This window comes from Periplaneta americana, chromosome 10 (genome assembly GCF_040183065.1).
Source record: "Periplaneta americana isolate PAMFEO1 chromosome 10, P.americana_PAMFEO1_priV1, whole genome shotgun sequence".
Taxonomy (NCBI): Eukaryota; Metazoa; Arthropoda; class Insecta; order Blattodea; family Blattidae; genus Periplaneta; species Periplaneta americana.
This window is the reverse complement of record NC_091126.1, coordinates 175,669,924-175,690,894: the sequence shown is the minus strand read 5'-3', so window position 1 is coordinate 175,690,894 and position 20,971 is coordinate 175,669,924. Positions and strand designations below refer to the sequence as shown.

Below are 20,971 nucleotides of genomic sequence, written 5' to 3'. Positions count from 1 at the left end.
GTCCTCACACTTTCAGATTCGTTAACAACCATGTTCATTGTGGAGCTTTGCTAAAGTTCTCAATTGGAGTTGTCTAAATGACAGATTTAATGTGGTCAAATGGATTCAGGTCCAGAACGCAGGCAGGCCAGACACACCCTCCTCCACAAATAATAAATTTATCAAGTAATCTTTTCGCCATATTGTTACTATCAGCTGAGGCAGAGTACCGTCGTGCATGAACCGTTTATGATAAATTCCACCAGAAGGTGCTTCATCCAGCAGTTCACTCGTTACTCTTAGATTTCTCCTGTGTCGTTCTCAGCCAGACATGCTAATTAAATAATTTTTTACTCTTTTTACATTTTTGATACTGAAATGTTTGTCTCTTGATGCAACAAAAATGTGGGGATTTTCGACACCTTTGCTAGTAAATGTGCCTTCATCTGTAAACAAAATAAGACTCAAAATTCTTACCATAAGCACATATCTGCAGAAACAAAGTGCAAGAAGAAAATGAAACATTGCAGGACATATATTTAGGTGCAAAAGCTCATTTAAAGTGCTTCCTTTAAATCTGAGCTTGTGTATTGATAATTATCCATCAATAACTTAGCTCTAGTCTTTTTACTATATTATTTTTGCATTGTGTTTGTTGTTGATTATTGATGGTTTTAATTTTCTTTTCATTTACGTCATTTAGATTTTAGATCAATTTTTGGTACTCGGTCTCCATTAAGGTCTTTATTTTTTCATGCATGTTACTATCTATAATATTCCATGTTTTTCCTGTAATTTTAACTGCTTTCAAATGTATATAATATAAATTGTTATTTAATATTTATTTCTTTTTTCCTGTACGAGAATTTAATTTAATTAATTACTCAGTTTGACTGGATCTTAATCTTTGTTTTATTGGCGATATACTTTTATTTCTAATGTTTATTTTAACATACTGTATTTTGGTGTTATTTTACTTTCTTTACATTTTTGTTGTGTCATATGTTAGCTATCATATTGTCGCACCCGTCTGGATTGTTCTGGTCGTGTCAGGGAGTTGCGCGCGCATCTAGTGAGAAGGAAGGTACGGAGAAACGAAAACACGAACCCCTGATGCTAGCCATGGTATGGAGCAAGGGGGGAGAAAAGCTTCTGTGGCTGGGTGGAAGTAAGGAAGCACCGAGACATGGATCTCTCTTGAAGATTCTGTAAGCCATGCGAATCGAAGATTCCAGGAGTTATGGTGTAATAAATAAAAGCGCTAGAATCAGTCTTTGGAAGTCAGTCTACAAGTGAGTCTTAGAGCGAAAAAGGAAGCTAGCCTTAGAGAGCATTTGGAAGACCAGGGTTCGACGTGCAGAGAACCGCAACTGGTAAGACCTGAGTTCGACGTGTCGTGGACTGTAGCCGGAAGACTGGGGTTCGATGTGCAGTGAACTTGAGTGAGTTCGTAACTGTGGCAGTGTCCAGGCGAGTGCGACGCATCCGGAAGACTTGAGTTCGACGTGCAGTGAACTTGAGTGAGTCTGTAACTGTGGAAGTGTCCAGGCGAGTGCGACGCATCCGGAAGACTTGAGTTCAATGTGCAGTGAACTTGAGCAGTGAGCTAGAAGAACTAGCCAAGGCAAACGAACTGTGAACTGAGAACTAACAGTTTTGTTCTGCACATAGTGCATTGTGAACAGTAATTGAAATTAGGAGTACATTGTTGTTTTTCTCAATAATGCACGTCGTGTATTGTCATTGTTGCTTTGTGGAGTGCAATAATGATTACTGTGTTACTGTGTTGAGTGGAATACCCATTGTTACAGGGTGAATTATTAAGAATAAAAGTCACATTGTTGTCGGATGTGTGGTGGTAAAAGTAAAAAATAAAAGTTACAATATTATGTAATTTAATATTCATATTCAGGTAACGTTTTGTTAATCTTGCCTGACTGACATTCAATATTTTAGTATTTATTTTTATTGTCCCCCCCTCCCCCGACTATAAGTTACAGTATATGACCTTTATTTTACTGTAACATGTTTATTGATACAATTTCCTTCTTTAGTAAACTAAATAAATTATTGGACTGAAATTTCAGTCAGTAGACACGTTAGTTTCAAATAAAGGTGTATTTTAAATATTATAACATACAATTAAAATGAATATTAAGATACTTCCTTTAAAGGTAAGCATTTTGTGGCTCAAAACAATTTCAAGCATAAGTTTATATGAACTCTTTATTGTTTTAAGGTCGTGAATCCTTGATATGGATATCACATTTTGTGAAACAATATATATTTGTACATTTGTAGTGTTTTGTTTTTCTGGCAATAGGACCTCCAGGAGAAACGCCATATGCTGAGGCACAGACAAATTGTCCAGAAATAGCTGACAGCATTCCACTCTCTTCACCAGACATATCTGAGTCATCTGTCGAGCAGGCCATGTCACCGGTGCCCTCTCTACAGGTGGCCACCCCTCTGTCAGATGACATGTCAGACATCCTTTCACCGGAAGAAAGAAGTCTTGGAAAGCTTCCGCCTTTTTGGGTACCTGATGCTGATGCTCCAAACTGTATGCAGTGTGAGATAAAATTCACTGTCCTGAAGAGGAGGCATCACTGTCGAGCCTGTGGGAAGGTTAGGCCTAATATTTTGTTATTCGTTGGAACATCTATTGTTGCTTTGTCTTCCTCCATTGCTGTGGAGATCATGCATTTGGCACACATCTAAGATTGCCAGATTTAGAAAATGAAAATACGTGACACTCAGTTAAATTTGAATTATTCTGAATTGCCTTTGCTTTGTACATTCTGATAAAAGAACAATATTACAATTAGTTGTTGTTTATCTTAAAATATAAATTATAAGTACTGATTGTATTTCCCTGAAGAATTGGCTCTCTTTAACATTTCCTTGTTTTGAAGAATTTGCATGTAAAATTTTGAAGATCTTACTTGTAAAACTCCGTGCTGTTGTAATCTAGATTCCATTTACATTGTAACAAATCTTGTATAGTGGTCACATCCAACTTATTTCGTTCTTTTGATTATTGAATATCCATTAATGAAAAAACAAGCTCAGTATGAGCATTACGAACTGGTATACTGAAGATATACTGCCACAAATTAACACACTGAGAATTACTCCTCAAATTTGATTTGTTAAAGCACGTAACTTGTTTTGTGCGAGATCGTGTGTATTTGCTTGGTTTCCGCACAAAACCAATCCACGGAAAGTCTAAAATTCCACATTCAGTATTCCCAACCTAACACACATAACAATTTCCCTCTTCTTACCTCTTAAGTGACATATTGATTTTACTGCTTTAGGCTTTTAACATATTATTTTTAGAGACGTTCAGTATAGTAATAATTATAAATTGGAAACTTACCACTGCAATTTCACCTAAATTGCACTGTTAATTATTGTTTTTAAATATTTGCAAAAATTAAGTAAACTCTACAACACTACTAAAGTTACTGTATTCGTGATGCAAGTAACATTAAGGAAGCTGTGAAAAAATCAACAAGATTCTAGACTCATCATAGACTGGGGGGAAAAAAAGACAGACGTATATCACGGCCTGCTGGAGTATAGTAAACAAAGAAAACATTTTAAAGCAACAGTGTTGAAGATAGATATTTCTGTTTTGCAAATTTGCCGTCATTGAACAGAAACCAAGATGGAGATTTCATTCATTCCGTAATTAGAAATTCCTCTTTCAGGTATGTAATGAACGATCTTCGCACAAAATAATGTACGATACACAAGCGGTATGTTTTCTTTCAATTCCCGGAAATTAAAAAAGCTCAACTACGTTTCGCTTTTTCAAACTTTTCCTCGAACATAAAAACTTCAACATACCGCTCTTGTAATGCATATTACTATTTCCATCCTTCAGGATTTTTGTCCATCTCTTGAACAACCATTCTTTTAATGCTATTCATTGACAAAACTTATTTACAAGAAATATAAATACTGGACATTTTGGGTATCTCGACAATGTCAGTACAGGATGCAGGACAAAATCATTAAATAAAGAACGTGCACGCATGCACGCGGGAGGGGGGGTGTACGTGCGCGCGCTTCTACAGTAGAATGGAAGCCCGTAAAAGAAACAATGTTTTCTGAGAAAACACTGGCATTACCTGGAGGAGTGGCGTGCACACCATCCCATGCTTTCTGGAAGACAGAAGTGGGGAATCAAAAGTTCAATTAAACATGTGATTACATTAGATATACAGAGCAGAGTTTGGCAAGGAGTGAAAGAGAGAAAAGAATGAACTGAGATTAAGGATGGTTAAAAGGAATGTTGAATGAAATGGATCAATAAGTATAATGATGTTGCTTTTCCTTTGTCACTTGCAGGTGCTGTGCTCCAAGTGTTGCAGTCTGAAGGCTCGTCTGGAGTATATGGACAATGCCGAGGCTCGTGTGTGCCAGCCGTGTTACACAACACTGGCAAAAGGTAACACTCTGAAGTACTGTCTTTGTTAATGGCATTAGTGGTTGAACTCTGATAGAACTGACACCGTATTTCTGCCTTACAGCTTAGGGGAGACTGTTGTACCTTTAGCATAGTGTACCTTTGAACTTTTTTGTTTTTTATTTTTTTTACTACCTAGAGGACTCAAACTGAAGTAGATTGTAGAGAAAGCTGCTAAGTAGGCCTGGTCGTAGTTTCGGTTTGATTTATTGCGAAGTGTGAGTTCTGTGAACAAAACAATCTTTTTTAGTACCAAAAGTAAACATTTCGTTCATTGATATATGTTTTCTAACACAAAACCAGATTGTATTTGTTACTATCGATCAAGTTCCCTATCATCTGGTGGGTAATGACATATTTTAATTTCCATGATTTATTCGAATCTCTACTTTTGGGAGCCATATTTGTTTAAACGTGCACCCTCTTGTACCTTTGAACACAGAACATCTTGTACCATGGAACATCTTCCACGGTGCACAATACTATTGGTTTTTGTCTTTCTTTTAATTTAAGATCATGTCACGAAGTAAGTCTGGAGTTAAGAGGCCCCCAATTGATCCGGATGCCTTGAAGAAAGCTGGTGAAGCAGTTACTGCTCCTCCAGGAAATATAATCTAAATCAGAGAAGCCTGCTCTGGTTTATGATGGCAAATACATTTTACATTTGATTGTTAGTTCTTACAACTGTATTCCCACCTATATTCCATGTGATGTAAGAGTAATGGAACGGAGAAAAATTCTCTCCGGGGCCGGGATTTGAACCCGGGTTTTCAGCTCTACGTGCTGATGCTTTATCCACTAAGCCACACCGGATACCACCCCGGCATCGGACAGAATCATCTCAGAAAACCCGGGTTCAAATCCCGGTGCCGGAGAGAATTTTTCTCCGTTCCATTACTGTTACATCGTATGATGACGCAGAATATCTGCATGGAAATATCATATATACTTCGGTACATTAAAATAATATATATATTCCATGTGTTTCAACTTACAAGAGGGTATGTTCTAAGGTACATGAACCTGTTGTACCTTTGAACATATTACATTTTATTTTTTCCAGCCTTAATAGATGTGTAGAACAGGAAAATACATACAGGAAGCTGTGAAAGAATCTTCAATAATTATTTAAAGCATTTTTTAATTTAAAAAATGTCATTTCCCAAAATTGAAAAAAAATAAAATGTGAAAAATGTTTAAAGGTACAACAGTCTCCCCTACATCAATCTACAGCACTAGTAATATAATGGGAACTCATCATAATTGCTAGAATACCGATTTATGAATTATTGTCCAATGTTAGGTTATTGCTTATCATGTACATTGATTTCTTTATTGAGATGGGTGCCTATTGCTGGCCAGGAGTTGTAGTGGTGATTCTCGTACTTCTCCCATTTATTACCATATCACCATCACAGACCATTTCAGTCTTTTCTTCTTCGTCCCTTTATCACCTACAGTTAATTGCTATTGAAAACTGAGCACCGACTATATCATCATATCTATGTTCACTTCATCATTCTTTGTTTTGCTGTGTTCACCTCTTAGACCACATTAATATTATCGGTCAATTTAAAAGCAAACTAATCTTTTGCTTGTAGCTTTTTATTTTATTAGTTGTCTGTTTCGAAATTAGTGCTCATATTTTAATACTGGTAGTGTACATAGAATTTGATGTATTTCAATATATCTGTCACATTGAAATGCAGTCTCTTGTAAACAGCATGAGAATCCTGAAGATAATACGTGTGAATTGGAAAGAGAGAAGGCTATTCTGTAACCTTTATATGAAACGAGTCAAAGTTTGGACATTAGAAGAAATGTCAAAGGGAAGTAAAGTAGGGAGAGGAGTACGACAAGGATGCCCTTTGTCACCTATCCTGTTCAACATCTACTTGGAGAATTTAGTAAAGAACTGTTTTCAGAATATGGGAGAGGTGATAGAAGGAGGAATAAGAATAAAGTGCATGAGATTTGCTGATACGGTGGTGTTAGCAGAAGAGGAGATGATACTAAGGGACATGCTACTGGAGCTAAATAACAGCTGTAAGTAGTATGGGATGAAGATAGATGAAACAAGACGAAGACCATGGTTATTGGAAGAAAGTTAAAGAAGATTGTTTAGTCATCTGTCCCACAAGTCTGAAACAAGTGATACCAACAAGGCACCACTTATGAGGCAACTAGGCCAGGAAATAATGGGGTAGGGTGGAGAGTTCCTTTCTACCTTCATTGCGTACATTGCCGATTAGCTACATATTACACTAATCAGACTTCAGATGCATACAATTGTTCTTCCTCTGACAACTATCGTTAAGTGAGATGTATTGCCTGTTGATATGTATATATATCAGCCAGAACCTCAATCAGAGGCCATTAAAGAAGGTAAACTTGCGAATTTGAAATGAGGTATGGAACAAGTGGACAGCTTCAAATATTTGGAATCTTTATGGCACATCTCAAATGTTTGAAGTAGTAACATGAACTGCTGCCAGAAATTCAAATAAAGGACAGCAGTGGCGAAGGAAAATTTTATTGGAAAAAGGAACTTCTTCTGCGGACCTCTGGAAAAAGAACTAAGGAAGAGACTAGTGAAATGCTTTGTATGAAGTGGCATTGTATGAGGCAAAAGCATGGACATTATGGCGAAGTGAAGAGAAACGACTAGAAGCATTTGAAATTTGGATGTGGAGAAGAATGGAACATGTGAAATGAACAGACAGAATAAGAAAAGAAGTAGTGCTAGAAAGAGTGTGTGTGGAGAAAGAATATTGCTGAAACTGGTCAGGAAGAGAAAAAGAAATTCTCCGGGCTACCGGCTAAGAAGAAAATGCCCTCCTGAAAGATGCACCGGAATGAACGGTGGGGCAGATGATGATGTCAGATGATAGACAACATTATGATGCATGTATCATATGTGGAGACTAAGAGGAAGGCAAGAAATAGGAAAGATTGGAGAAATCTAGGTTTGTAGTGAAAGAACTGCTCTTGGACAGAAAACACTGAATGAATGAATGAATGAAAGCGGTAAAACAATATTGGGAGAGGTTAAACTGTATTGATAGTATTTATACATGAATTAATGCAATATTAATAATGACATATATCTACTTCATCCATACAGTTTTGTAATGAAGTTAGGTATACAGTGAAACCTGTTCAAAACGGAAGTGACATGGTCCTAATTTTTTTTCCGTTGTGGACAGGTTTCCGTATTATTCAAATGTTACATTAAAATGGAATATTTTATCATTCGTATACATGAAAAACAAAATGGCATGTCGGAAACTGCAAGGAGTACAAAATATTTCATTTAACACTACTCACATTAAATCAGCCTTCTGTCGCTTATTTTGTTGGTGAATCATCTTGATGAAAATAGTATCGTAACTCACTCATTAATCATTAAACACTACTAAAGTTTACTAATCTCATTCAATTTAATATCAAAAACTATACTATAATACTGTATTGTATATGACTGTGCATTATTAATTAATTGGACTAGAAGCCATCCATTAGAAGCTTTGAATTCTGCTTTATGTAATTTCTTTCCCAGTACAATGGCTTGCTTTGCAGAATAGATTTAGAAATTGACATGTTCTTAGAAAGGTCATGAAGAACCCACTCCCACAACAGTTTATTTATTTCCACATGAACAGTTGCTTTCTGGTTCCTTTTATGTCACCAATATTGGCCGCAAACCACTCACTCTTTAAAGTGTCACACCTGAGTTTTCTACAACTGAACTTCAACATTATTTCACATACACTTCGTTTCTAATTTTCCTTTAACTCGATAACTTTTACTTCATGACTTAATGTTAATGCTACATTTTACGCAACTTTTTTTACCAGGAAATCACTACACTTGCGCTCTGTCTAGCTACGACAGTATACAGGTGTGAAGTAGTGAAAATCTTTGAAGGGACTCGTCTGCCTAGTCACCAGGGTAATAAAATTTATGACTGACAGGCCAACACATCCTCGTACCCTCTAAAATTTTGCAAAGAAAACTTGTTTTTATCTTAGTGACCTATATATTTCGTATATTCCTTGAAATTACACACTGTTTCAAAATATAGTTACAAAATATAGTGTGCCCAAAATATTATTTTCATTTTGAACAGTAGCAGGCAGTTTCCATTTCCGCGTTGGACAGTTTCCGTTTTGTTCAGGAAAAATTGCACATAATACATACGAATTTCTCTGGGACCAATAAAGTGTTCCGAAATAGACAGGATTCCGGATTATTCAGGTTCCGATTTGAACAGGTTTCACTGTATTACTTTTGGGATTATGAGAATTATGAGTGACTGAATGTTGCCAGCCGCAGCCAGTAATTTGTCAGATATTTCATTCTGAATGTTCCTCTGCTCTTTAAAATAATTATGAACCTTGAATAATTTACCAAATTTTGCGAATCTTGTTATGTCTTATATGTGGTATAGTTACACCTCTTTACTCACGGTAAATCATTGTTGATTCATGAAAGAAGAATAACAAATCTTGTGATCTGGCACTTCACACTAATGTGCAGTTTACATATGGTTCTAGTTTTCCTAGTGGAACAAGGGGAGAGTGCCTCTGGATCACCATCGTCATTGAATGAAGGTATAGTGAGTGTAAACACGCCTCTAGGAAGACAGCCAAACCCTAACAACCCGATGGAGTATTGCTCCACTATCCCACCTCTAGAGCAGGCTGCCAGTGTGTTGAGACAGCCTCCACCAAGTGTTCTGGTGCCTGTGGGCGTCCTCAAGAGAGAGGGTGAGTGATCACGGTGTTCAATTTTGCATAAATATTTGGCATTAGACTTCATTGAAATGAATGAGATTAATAGCAATTGTGATATTGTACGCCACCAAGTGCAGCTAGAGGGCAGACCTGGGCAACTTTAAACCATAGATGATCTACCTATTGCCCAGACCTGCCATAGGTGATCTACTTTCAAGACTGAAAACAAAAAATGGTGTACTGTTACATATTGCTAAGTTACAAGAAGGCACTCTTCTGTAGTAATTAAAAACAAACCAATTTTCCTTTAAGGGGAGAGGATGGTATTTTTGGCGAAAAATGAGTAAATTAAAAAAAAAAATTCTTTAAAATACTCTGTGATGTGTGTGGAATGCATAGCATAACATTTTGTGGGTATTTGTGCCCTTATCGGATGTTGAGTCGCCATTTTTAAACTTCCTGCATTATGGATTTTTAAATCACTCGTCCACTTTTATTTTTGTTTCCAGTAAATTAAATTTTCAAACAAAAATTTTTGTCTTTGAAATACCCTTTGATATGTGTGGAATGCATTGCATAACATTTTGTGGGTATTTGTGCCCTTATCGGATGTTGAGATGTCATTTTTAAACTTCCTGCGCTATGGATTTTTAAATCACAAGCCCGCATTTATCAGTTTCCAGTAACTTCATTTTTTTTTGCTACATTGCCAGACAAAAATGGATATAATTTCTGAACTATTAAGGATACATGCATGAAATTTAGAACACACATTCTTTAGACTATTAGGAAACTTTTCTCTATAACAGAATTTTGTTAATTGATTTCATGTTAAAAATACGTCCATTTGTTTGCAAGAAAGGAAATCAGAAAATTGTTATTAAATTTTAATTGTTTATTTTACAAACGTAGGGACTAATATCAAAATTCTGTTACAGACAGTTTGTAGAACATGCTTTTGCAAATACATTGCAAAAAATTGTTTGAATCTATCTTTAAAAACTGTTTAGATATATCGGTTTTAGTACAATCCTGCATTGGGTATATTTTTTTTTCAAATTTGGGCCTCCCAATAATTTTTTTTTGTTTTCAAAAATTTTTATTTGGTTGAGTTGCCACAGCCATGAGATCTCTACATACAAAAAATTAATATTTTACACCAAATAGGAAAAACGTTTTTAAAAATACCATCCTCTCCCCTTAAAACCAAAATGCAGATATATTATAAAATATAACAAAATACAATAATACATTTGTACCTGCCTTCTGGAATCAATGTGATGTCTGTGTCTGCATTGTATTCACCAAGTGTTGAAATCAGGAAGATAATTTGTAAGAGGAAGCCTCAAAGAATCTTCCAAATGTTTATCAATGAGACTTGAGCGGTCAGAAGTTTTATAACTTAAATCTCCTGGCGATTAAGCTACTTGCTTTAAATGAGACCATCGTAACATTGTTAGAACGTGTTGTCAACATTTGTTGAGCTGTCACTTTGGATTTCAGTTCTTTCAACTTGAAGTTACCTAATTCACTCTTCGGCAGAAAATCTCGATCATATTTGCTACGATGGAGAGCATTATAATGTCCCTTTATATTTCCTTTCTTTTGTAATGACACAGAGGCTTGGCAAATTAAACAACACTTATCTCTAACCATATTAAAGAAATATTCACTTTCCCAGACGTCATGGAAATAATATGTTTTACTTTTCTTTGCTGCACTCATGTGTGTATCACAACTAAAACAAAAACCTCTAAATTCGCGTTCGTTAACCATAAACACAGGCAGAAAATCTTTGTACGCATATGAAGCATGAAGAAACAATCTAAACAATATCGAAGAAATATGGAATACATACAGGGTGATCCACGAGGATTTACCGCCACTTAGGGAACTTATTTTCGAAGACATTCTGAGCAAAAAATGTCATATAAATATTTGTCCTAGTCTTAATATTTTCAGAATTACACTAATTTGAAGTTGTTTGTAAAATACCAATATTCTTGAGTTTTAGGGATAAAAGAATATTACAGATAAAGAATGAACTATTCAGGAGCTAAAAATGTGTTGTGAATTCCATTGTTGCTTCATATAGAATTTTTTTTTTATTTCTAACTACACAAAATTACATTTTTCTTACGCATTTATCACAGCAATTGTTACAAATCACGCCACTCTTGTAAATTCTTTAATAATGTACATTAGGATGCATAATTAAACTGCAAAGAATCAAGTTCCTAAAGTCGTATGATTTGCAACAATTGTTATGATAAGTGCGTAAGAATTATGTAATTTTTAGTGAAAAATTGAAAAACAAACTCCGTACAAAGCAATTAATAACAAATTTTTACAACACAAGCCAATTAAAGAAATGATACTTCTGAATAGTTCATTCTCTATTTGTAATATTCTTTTACCCTTTAAAAAAAAAAGTATTTTACTAACAACTTCAAATTAGTGTAACTCTGAGAATATTGTCCATTAGTTGTTCATGGAACTATCAAATCTCAGCTTTCAGTGGTTCAAGATTATCAGTTCACTTTCAAAGATTGTGCGTGATTGCTGGTTATTCGAAGGTCAATGTATTCAATGTTTATATTTGTGAATTTAGTTACAGATATGGTTTGTGAACCTTTGCGTGGAAAACTTGGTGAAAGTTTCGAATTTAAATTAAACAATTCTGGAAAGATGATGGAGAGAAAAACAGTATTTTGTAAGAAATACGGAAAATCGTTCAGTTATAGTGAAAATTCAAGTAGTCTCCATTGTCATTTTAAACAAGGTGGATGTATGTCTGTTAACATTGCTACTTTCAGTTAATCTTCTCAGTCAACATTGGAGCACCTAATAGTGAAGTCTGTATCCTATGTTAGGTAAACTGAAATAATGAATATACTTGTCAAGTATTGTTAATGTATTGACGTGTTTGGCTGGAGCAAAGTGATATGAATGTAAACTAATGCAAAATGGAAAATTTGTTTTTTCAAACATTTTGTACACATTATCAGTGTCAATAATTGCTTCTTAATAAGTATATGCAATGTATATAAAAGAAGTTAAAATATTTCTTTAAATGTACTTCTATAAAGGATATGGAATTATTATAAAATTATATTGGGTGTTTTGTTCAAACTTACAAACACTGTTTAAAATTGATTAAACTTTGAGTAACCAGATGATTAATCGATTAAAGACATCTGGTTAACTGATCAACATTTTTAGCCAATTGACAGCTCTAGTTAAAATATGTGGTAATGTTGATGTAGAAACTAAATTAATGATTCCACTGCTGGTTACTTCAGCGGAAATTAGGCTGAGAAATTTGCTTTTATATTGATATAGTTGGAAGTTTTTCTTAAGCTCTTACTTTTCTTTGACACTTCAAATATTATTTTGATTTTTCATGTTTCATTAATAGAGAAGGAAAGAAAAAGAAATGGTAATTGTGGACAATTTTTTTTGTGCTCAGCTTTCCTTTGTAGGTATTAGTATTTCATATTGCAGGAAGCACGAGATCCAGAAGTGATGTGGCCAAACAAGTGATATTTAGTGATGGAATAAGGCCTGGAGGTGACTTGACGGAGCTGGATGGCTCAGCAGAACCGCGACTGCCTTACAGGCGACCAGGGAGAGTTCTCAAGCGTGTTGGAACTCCTCCTGGTAAGTCTTCATAAATTATGCTTAATAATAGGAAAATGTGTGTGTGTATTCAGTGCCTACCCACTTCACTTATGTGATTCAGGTTAATAGGAAAATGTGCCAACATCTATAATACACTCAAGTTATAAGATTGCGAGTCAGAGAGATGTATCAGGATGCAGTGGCGACTCCTGCATATTTCTTAAGAGGAAGAAAGAAGTTAACAGTGCAAAATGACACATTCTTGAGAGAAACATACTACAAATTAGTCTACATGCATACATGTAAGACCAGATAGTGTTAGAGTTGGCCTTCTCTTTTGTATAGCAATAATCTGTTCTTGTAAACTGAGTTTCCTAAATTGTCCAAAATATGTTTTCACTTCCATTCATTGTTGGATAATTGCACAAACTAACAATTACAAGGAAATTCACAAACTCGCAGCATTTTTCGCGCACACTAAAGCATCACATGTGTTGGAAGAGACTAGCTACTAACACATAACCAGAACCGTTTTACAGAAGTGGCAATGGGAAATAATCTGTTAGGAAAGCGAGAACACTGCACCCACTCACGTGGTCTCTGTTGCCACATGTACATTTTGCAAGTTCAGTATCACATGCTTTTGAAGGATGTCAGTTCTTGTAAAGTCATACCACTCTGGTCATACTATCATTATTGTTCAAAGCTGCAGGTGACCGATTATTTTTTTGTGTTAAAAATAATGTAGTTTGGAGTACTTTCAATTTCAAATATATTTGTACATAATTGACAACTTGGCTGTTGTCCTGTCTAGTAGACAATGAATGGAAGTGAATTTCAGTGGCCAAAAAGCTCTGCGATGCTAACGTAGAACTACTTCCTCTTTGTTTTATATAAATCTAACTTCAACTTTCAGATGTCCTCGAAAGTTTCAAACCATGAATAGTAGCTTATATAAAGTGCAATGAATAATATATTTTGTTTTATAATTTAAAAAAAAAGTTAATATAGTATCTTTCATAGCTTTGCGTTAAAACTGTTTTTATTGTGCCTCCTCCTAAATGTGTTATAGTCTGGTTGAATGCAAGATCGTTAGATGGCAGTGGTAGTGAGCTTGCTGCACGACCAGTCAGTTTCTATATTTCCCGCCCATGCGCTGATTCAGAGGAGGATCTCCTCCCTCTCCGTTCATGTACTTGCTTTAAAACTCTGCTTCTGTCTCTCGCCGCTAGTGTGCTGTTGTCTATGTGTGTTAACTGCAGTAAAGGAGGAAAGGATTGACTTTCCTCCACACAAACAATCTCGCATCTTTCTCACAGTTTTCTAGCAGCACATGAGTGTGCGTCATTTAAAACTCGATCAATCGAGGTTTTCTTATAGCTGTGGACTTAAAAATTATCGAATCTTCCTCGAATTTCAAGGCATATATTTCATTTGGTATTTACTTTCAAAAGAAGAAAAATGTGAGGAGGACATTCCTCCCTTCCCTCCCCCGAGGAACCGCCACTGTCAGGATGTACAGATGTCCCTATGTCAAATGCTACCACCTCACAAAAATTGTTCATAGTGGGAGATTTAAAAGGGATATGGTGGATATTTAAATATCTCTGGGCTTAAAGTATTATTCACACCAGGGGAACAGCTACATTTAAACTGAGGAGGTTCCAATGGATTAGACATGAGTTTGATACCCTGCCACACTCCTGGTGTTCGCATTGCTTAGGCTTGAAATATTTTAATGGTTCAATTTGGTGTTACATTGTCTGGCTGTATTTACTTTTTTTTGTATATATGAGAATGTGTTTATGTTTATTTATTTATTTAATATGAAGTGTTTATATATTTTCTAGGTCCGCCTTCCTCTGCATCAAATCATTCCAGTCAGAGACTGTTACCTCCCCTAGACCCAAAGACACTGAGCTACATTCCCACAGACAAAGGTAAGGACAAAGTGATAGACATGTCTTGAAATATTCTGCAGACTTCTTGAAAACCAGTCTGCAAGCTTCACATTCTTGTCATTTGTTTTCAGGCTTGCCTCCCCTGGCTGTCATTAACAAGGGCGAAGTAAAGTTCGAGGAAATAGTAGACCATGATAAGCAAATGGCAGCATTGAGATGTGAAACTAGCCAACCAGCAGTGTTTGCAATCAATAGAAATCTGTTCGTGCAAGTGAAGATTCTTAACTGTAAGTCTGAAAAGAGGAACAGAAATAGAAATAGATGGGGAAAAATATATGTGTGTGCACTTGCATGCGTGTGGTAGGAACAGATCTGAAGAAGATTCTGTTGCAGTGGACTGTTGTGTGAACCGCACATGCTGGTGCTTCTCGACATGTGGCATGAGTTGTGTGGGACAGGACGAGGTCGTGATCGTGCTGGAGTGTCTGCCTGATGAGACAACCATACCGAAGGACATCTTCAGACACCTCAACACACTGTACCAAGATGCATCAAGAGGTGAGCACAGTTCGTTACTAGAACCGTCAGAGAACAAACGGTACAATTTTTGATATTGTAACTTGTGATGTTAATGCTTTTGATGACAGGGAACACCGTCAGCGAGCTGGGTCACTCTGTCTTTCAAGGAGTGCCATTCCTCGACTCAACAGATCATGGTGGCTTCATTTACATCCGCCCTTCATTCCAGTGTCTGCAGAAATTACTACTTCCTTCTTCTCCATACCTTGTTGCAATTCTTGTCCACAGGTAATATACAGGATGAATCTAAATTCAACCGGCAAACTGTATTGACTGATAGAAGACATAATTTGAAGTATTTTGAGATAGTAAACCACATGCTGGAAAACCTTTGTTTCTTAGCAACAATGCGTGAAAATGTCTAGGAAATATTCTGATAATAAAATTAGGCCTACTTACTTTACATTGTATCTCAATTCAGTTCACAATGCAAAACACTCTATTTACAAACTGCCTGGCCAAACAGTGCAATTGGCTTGGAATACCTCGACATTGCTCTCTGTGATAGATGGATTGAGCATGATGGTCCAGTATCCTGATCTAAATCTGTGAAGGCCGAAGTTTATCATATTCAGTTGCTTCAGTCGAAGATCATTCCTGTTACCCATGAGTTAAGAGAAATTCCTGATGTTTGCGGTGGTCAGGTGAAGAGCCTGTATAACAAAATCAGCAGTAATAGTTTTTATTAGATGATTGTGCAATTACATCCATGAGTTAATTTTTTGCTTTTTGAATGTACAGTTTTACAGTATCAATTTGATTAACTATGTTACAAGTAAGTAAAGTTAAAAGTAAAGTGCTAAATCATAAATAGTTTTCAAATAAAGTACATTATGCAACGAGCCTATAATGGTAGTAATTAAGACGCGAGTATGTTTATGAAACAAGCGCAAGCGAGTTTCATAATTTTCATACGAGCGTTTTAATTACCATTATAGGCAAGTTTCATACGACTTTTTATGCTCGACCATATTTCTAACTTGAAATTATTCATAAGTATTCATGTTATTCTTATCTGACTGGGGAGCGGAACTGACCTTGTGGAATATCTCGTAAATTGTGAGATGTGCGCAGACGCGAAAGTATTGATTTTTTCCGAGAAACAAATGTAATTGACCTTGATATAATCTAGAGAGTAAAATAAACATTAATCTTGATATAACCTTGAAATTGATTTAGACATTGAAAAACGAGATGACAAATTGAATTTATTTGAATATTATTTACAATTAACGCTAATTATTATAGTAACAGAACATAACTTTCTGCGACAGTATTGGATTTCCAGCCTCCGTGACGTTTCGCTAGTTGTCTTTCAATTGCATATCCGAGAATAATCGATACTTGCGCTTTCATATTGCTACAATGGTGTTTTCTGATTGGTGGAACACCTGAACTGTAATGAATAGGTGTACTTTAATGAGGTGCATTAAAGGGCTGCTACCAGGTGTATAATTACTACATTTCGGCATGGTCGAGCATAAAAATAATTAACACACTGTATCTTGTGAACAATTGATTTCAGACTTTTGTTCTCCTATCTCTAATTGTCAGTTGGGTGTCCTCTATAGCTCCTGGAAGTTTGTCAGTTGAATTTCGATTCAGCCTGTAGAAGTTTCATTCATCTTTGATATTGTGTATGTTGTTTTGAAATGCGAGTTTTGTTAACATTTTATTTTCATGTTTTATTATTTTCCTCTTTTTGTGAACACAGGTGGGAGATGCCCTGGGCAACAGTGTTCCCTATTCGTTTGATGCTGCGATTGGGTGCGGAGTACAGATACTATCCATGCATGCTGGTGTCTATCAGAAACAGGAGACCAGTGTATTGGGAGATTGGGCATACAATCATAAACCTCCTAGCTGTGAGTGTTGGTCACATTCTCAAAACAGATTTAATAATCTTAGCATGCAGACTTTCACGGCCGGTGTCTAGTTGAAACAGAGCTTCCGGGCTAAGATGCTGTGGTCTACTGGTGCTGACGTTACCAGACGTTTCGTCTACTTCTACGGCAGACATCTTCAGTGGTTAGGTATCCTCGGTCGAAGTCTTCTGCTCGGGATACCTGTAGCAACTGCTACAGTTGCTACAGGTATCCCGAGCAGAAGACTGCTACAGTTGCTACAGGTATCCCGAGCAGAAGACTTCGACCGAGGATACCTAACCACTGAAGATGTCTGCCGTAGAAGTAGACGAAACGTCTGGTAACGTCAGCACCAGTAGACCACGGCATCTTAGCCCGGAAGCTCTGTTTCAACTAGATTTAATAATCGTTTTCATCAGTGGCATAGCGTCAATGTAAGCTATAAAGCTCAGCTTCCCCAGTTAATAATAATTTCATAATAAACCTGCAGTTTATGAACAAAATTATTCCTTAATTTTAATAGAATTTATATTTATGCGTTAAATTTTGTGATGCGGCAACTCAAGATGATTTGTGATGCAGCAGTAAACAAGAAGCCTGCACACACCAGCTTCCAAGCAGACTGTTTTCTTTCACTCATTCTTCTGTGTAACCCACCCCGCATATTTTCCATCCCTTTCTAACTAAATTACCCTGGTTGCAAGGTTCGTAAGAAGCTAGCTTTTACATTGAAAGTAATTTAGTTTTCGAGTTATCCCTTTCGTGAGTTGTGTTCAGTTGAAGTGTTAGTGTGCATTGTGGCTGATATAATGAATAATGAGTGAAATAACAGTTCCTGACAGCAATTTACTTGAATTTTTAAGACAGTTCTATTATCAAGACTGACTTACGAATAAAAGTGTGATTTAGAAGAGAAATGACCGACTCCCTTGCTGTCACTGAAGGACACAACCAAAACACAGACACTTACTTACATAATGATATTAATACTGTGTCTGTTGACCGTTAATATTGTGATTTCTCTAACTATGACAGGGAGTGAGCTAATGTTATACTATACGTGTATTTGTTAGAGATATGTGTAATCCGTGAATCATATTTTACTACATACCATTTGAGGTCATGCCTTATTGGTGTTACGAGGTTCTAACCAATCTTCGGACTGCTGACTTGACATTGACTATTATTTATTTTAACCCGTAAGTGGTGAGGTATTTTTCTAGTCACATAACTGGTGAGATGGGGATTGCACTTACCCCAACTTAGAAACTTGTATCATAGCACTCAGATAATCAAACTGAATTTTTAATTTATATAATCAAGTACTTTTATTAGTTCTAACTAGGTTTTCTTCAAAATTAGGGAAGCAGCCAGGATAATAAGCAATGAAAAAATATATATCTCTGCACATCCACCTGGCGCAGGCTTCTTTTCTTACAATGGCTGGGGTACTCAGTCACCACCTCACCAATTATGGGTTAAGACTATATTTTTGTAATATGTTTTCTCATATGTACTCGTACATGAAAGACAACTTGAGTTAGCTTCCCCTGCTCAGAATTTCATGCTACGCCACTGGTTTTCATATGATGGAACAAAACACAGAATAAACATTTCGAATGTTCGAACATGAGAGAGGCAAACAAGATATTACAAACTTTGTCTTATTTCGTGTGAAAAATTAATCGTAAGATCTGTGCTAAAATCCTTCAGTGGTTAAAATATGACTGGAGGACAGTGAATATTTTGTAACAAAGTGGAACAAACACGACAAGTCTCCTGCAGAGCGAACATTGGTGAATAACGAACTTCACCATACTCGACAAACTTGAATCGAACATAGCACCTGTAATTCACGACATTAGAGGTGACATTCTAATTTTTAACAACTGGTTCCCTGTGCTAATAACCGCAAATTCCAAAATTGTGATATAAAATATTAAATGAGGTAATAATAAGCAGCTAGCATTACGGAATGCGCGCTGGTTCGAGTCCTCGTGGGAGAAGAAATTTTCTCATGAAATTTCGGCCAGTGTATGGGACCGGTGCCCACCCAGCATCGTGATGCACTTGGGGAGCTACGATAGGTAGCGAAATCCGGTTGCGAATGCCAGCTATAACGGCTGGGGGGATCATTGTGCTATCCATACAATACCTCCATTCTGGTTGGATGATCGTCCACCTCTGCTTCGGCATGTGGCCATGAGGCCAGCAGCCGGCTGGTCGGTCTGGGCCCTTCACGGGCTGTAGCGCCACGGATTATTATTATAATAATAAGCAGCTACAAACAAAGGAAAACTGTAGGGTAATTTTCAAATTTGCAAACTCTGGTTTACTTTTATCATCATGCACAGAATGAAAGAATGATGCAAGGCACAATAGGAAGCAATTATAAATCTTACCTTTTAATTTATCAAACTAGCAATTTCTCGCCAGAGGGCCGAGATACCCTGCTGTACGAAGTTGCTTTGAGTGCCTCAGTTAAAAAAAAATTCTAAAAAGAAATTCAAAATACGTTGTTAATTACTGGTTTGTACTTTATTTGCAGGATTTCCGCAACCTGAGTTATACTCTGCCGTCTGTACGAGGACTTGTTATTCATATGGAAGATAGACAGACATCTATACTTTTGCCTAAAAATCGATATGATCAGGTAAATGTGCATGCTTTCTCACAGAAGAGTTGTCAAAGTCTCCTTTACCATTATATTTGGACATATTGTTTACCACTGTAATTTTCTGTACAATATTATAGTGACATTGAGATTATTTTTAATCTACTGCTCTTCCAATTGTCTTCGTCAAGGTTTACTAAAAGATATATTAGAAATGTTCACACAAGTATGTAAGTTAACACCCAAAACTCAAATTTAACTTCAGAAATTTTGACCATCAAATAACTTTCACACCAGGGAGTAATTGAAGACCTCCCCAGAATAAGGATGTAACCAAAAAACTTTAATTCATGTTTCAGAAGAAAGGAAAATAATTTCAGGAGTATGTTTCATTAGAATTGTATTTACTATCATAGCCATTTGACTAAACAAGAATGCAAGTTTATTCAGCCATTGTACGCATTAATTTATTGTTATAAATAAATGCTTTAAAATTACTTTTTCCACATCACTGTTTCAAGAATTTGATGTTGCATTCTTCTTCTGGGGAGGTTTTCAATTATCAAATGGAGACATAATTTAACTGCGACAGAAAAACTTCATTTGAGAAGGAAAATTTCATTATATAGTAAAATTTCTTCTATATATTTTGTACTTACCCCTGGTATACTGACATGAAAAACTCCTTATTATTACTAACATGGGATGGAATTTTAACGTTATTTTGGAGAATATATCCACTTAATTGCAATTAAAATTTTATCAACTGCAAAAACACATCATTTGCTTTAGTTTTTCAGAAAAAAATAACCCCGGAACAATTTTTCCCTCGAAATTATTCAAATCAACTTTACAGGAAATTATACCTGAAAGCTTGATTAGCATAATACACGTCACTGTTCGTTAACAGAAAACCACAATTTAAGTCACACAGAGTTAGTGTGCACTCAACGTTGGTTGCTTGACGGTTGTCAGCCCACTTTGAGGTCTGTGGATATAGAGGGAAAAAAATTGGATCGGTGTCTGGTAGAGTTCCCGGGTAGCTCAGTTGGTAGAGCATTGGTACGTTAAACCAAAGATCCCGGGTTCGATGCCCGGCCCCGGAACAATTTTTCCCTCTAAATTATTCAATAACAATATAATTTGCAACATGGAGAACATTTTTCAACTATGTATTTTGTAGTATACAAATCATTTAT

At 36.1% G+C, this 20,971-nt stretch overlaps 1 protein-coding gene across 4 annotated transcripts in view; it reads left to right on the top strand.

The window, feature by feature from the left end:
- Sara (Smad anchor for receptor activation) overlaps positions 1 to 20,971 on the top strand; it is a 55,140-nt gene that overhangs the window by 18,616 nt on the left and 15,553 nt on the right. For 3 of the 4 annotated variants that reach the window (XM_069838444.1, XM_069838445.1, XM_069838443.1), the window contains exons 5-14: positions 2,303 to 2,607; positions 4,339 to 4,438; positions 9,013 to 9,225; positions 12,697 to 12,852; positions 14,664 to 14,753; positions 14,846 to 15,001; positions 15,108 to 15,272; positions 15,362 to 15,521; positions 17,008 to 17,158; positions 19,707 to 19,811. In XM_069838444.1, the coding sequence (XP_069694545.1) occupies positions 2,303 to 2,607; positions 4,339 to 4,438; positions 9,013 to 9,225; positions 12,697 to 12,852; positions 14,664 to 14,753; positions 14,846 to 15,001; positions 15,108 to 15,272; positions 15,362 to 15,521; positions 17,008 to 17,158; positions 19,707 to 19,811 (1,601 nt within the window). The remainder of the gene's footprint in view (positions 1 to 2,302; positions 2,608 to 4,338; positions 4,439 to 9,012; positions 9,226 to 12,696; positions 12,853 to 14,663; positions 14,754 to 14,845; positions 15,002 to 15,107; positions 15,273 to 15,361; positions 15,522 to 17,007; positions 17,159 to 19,706; positions 19,812 to 20,971) is intronic. The other variant, XM_069838446.1, reaches the window with a different exon arrangement.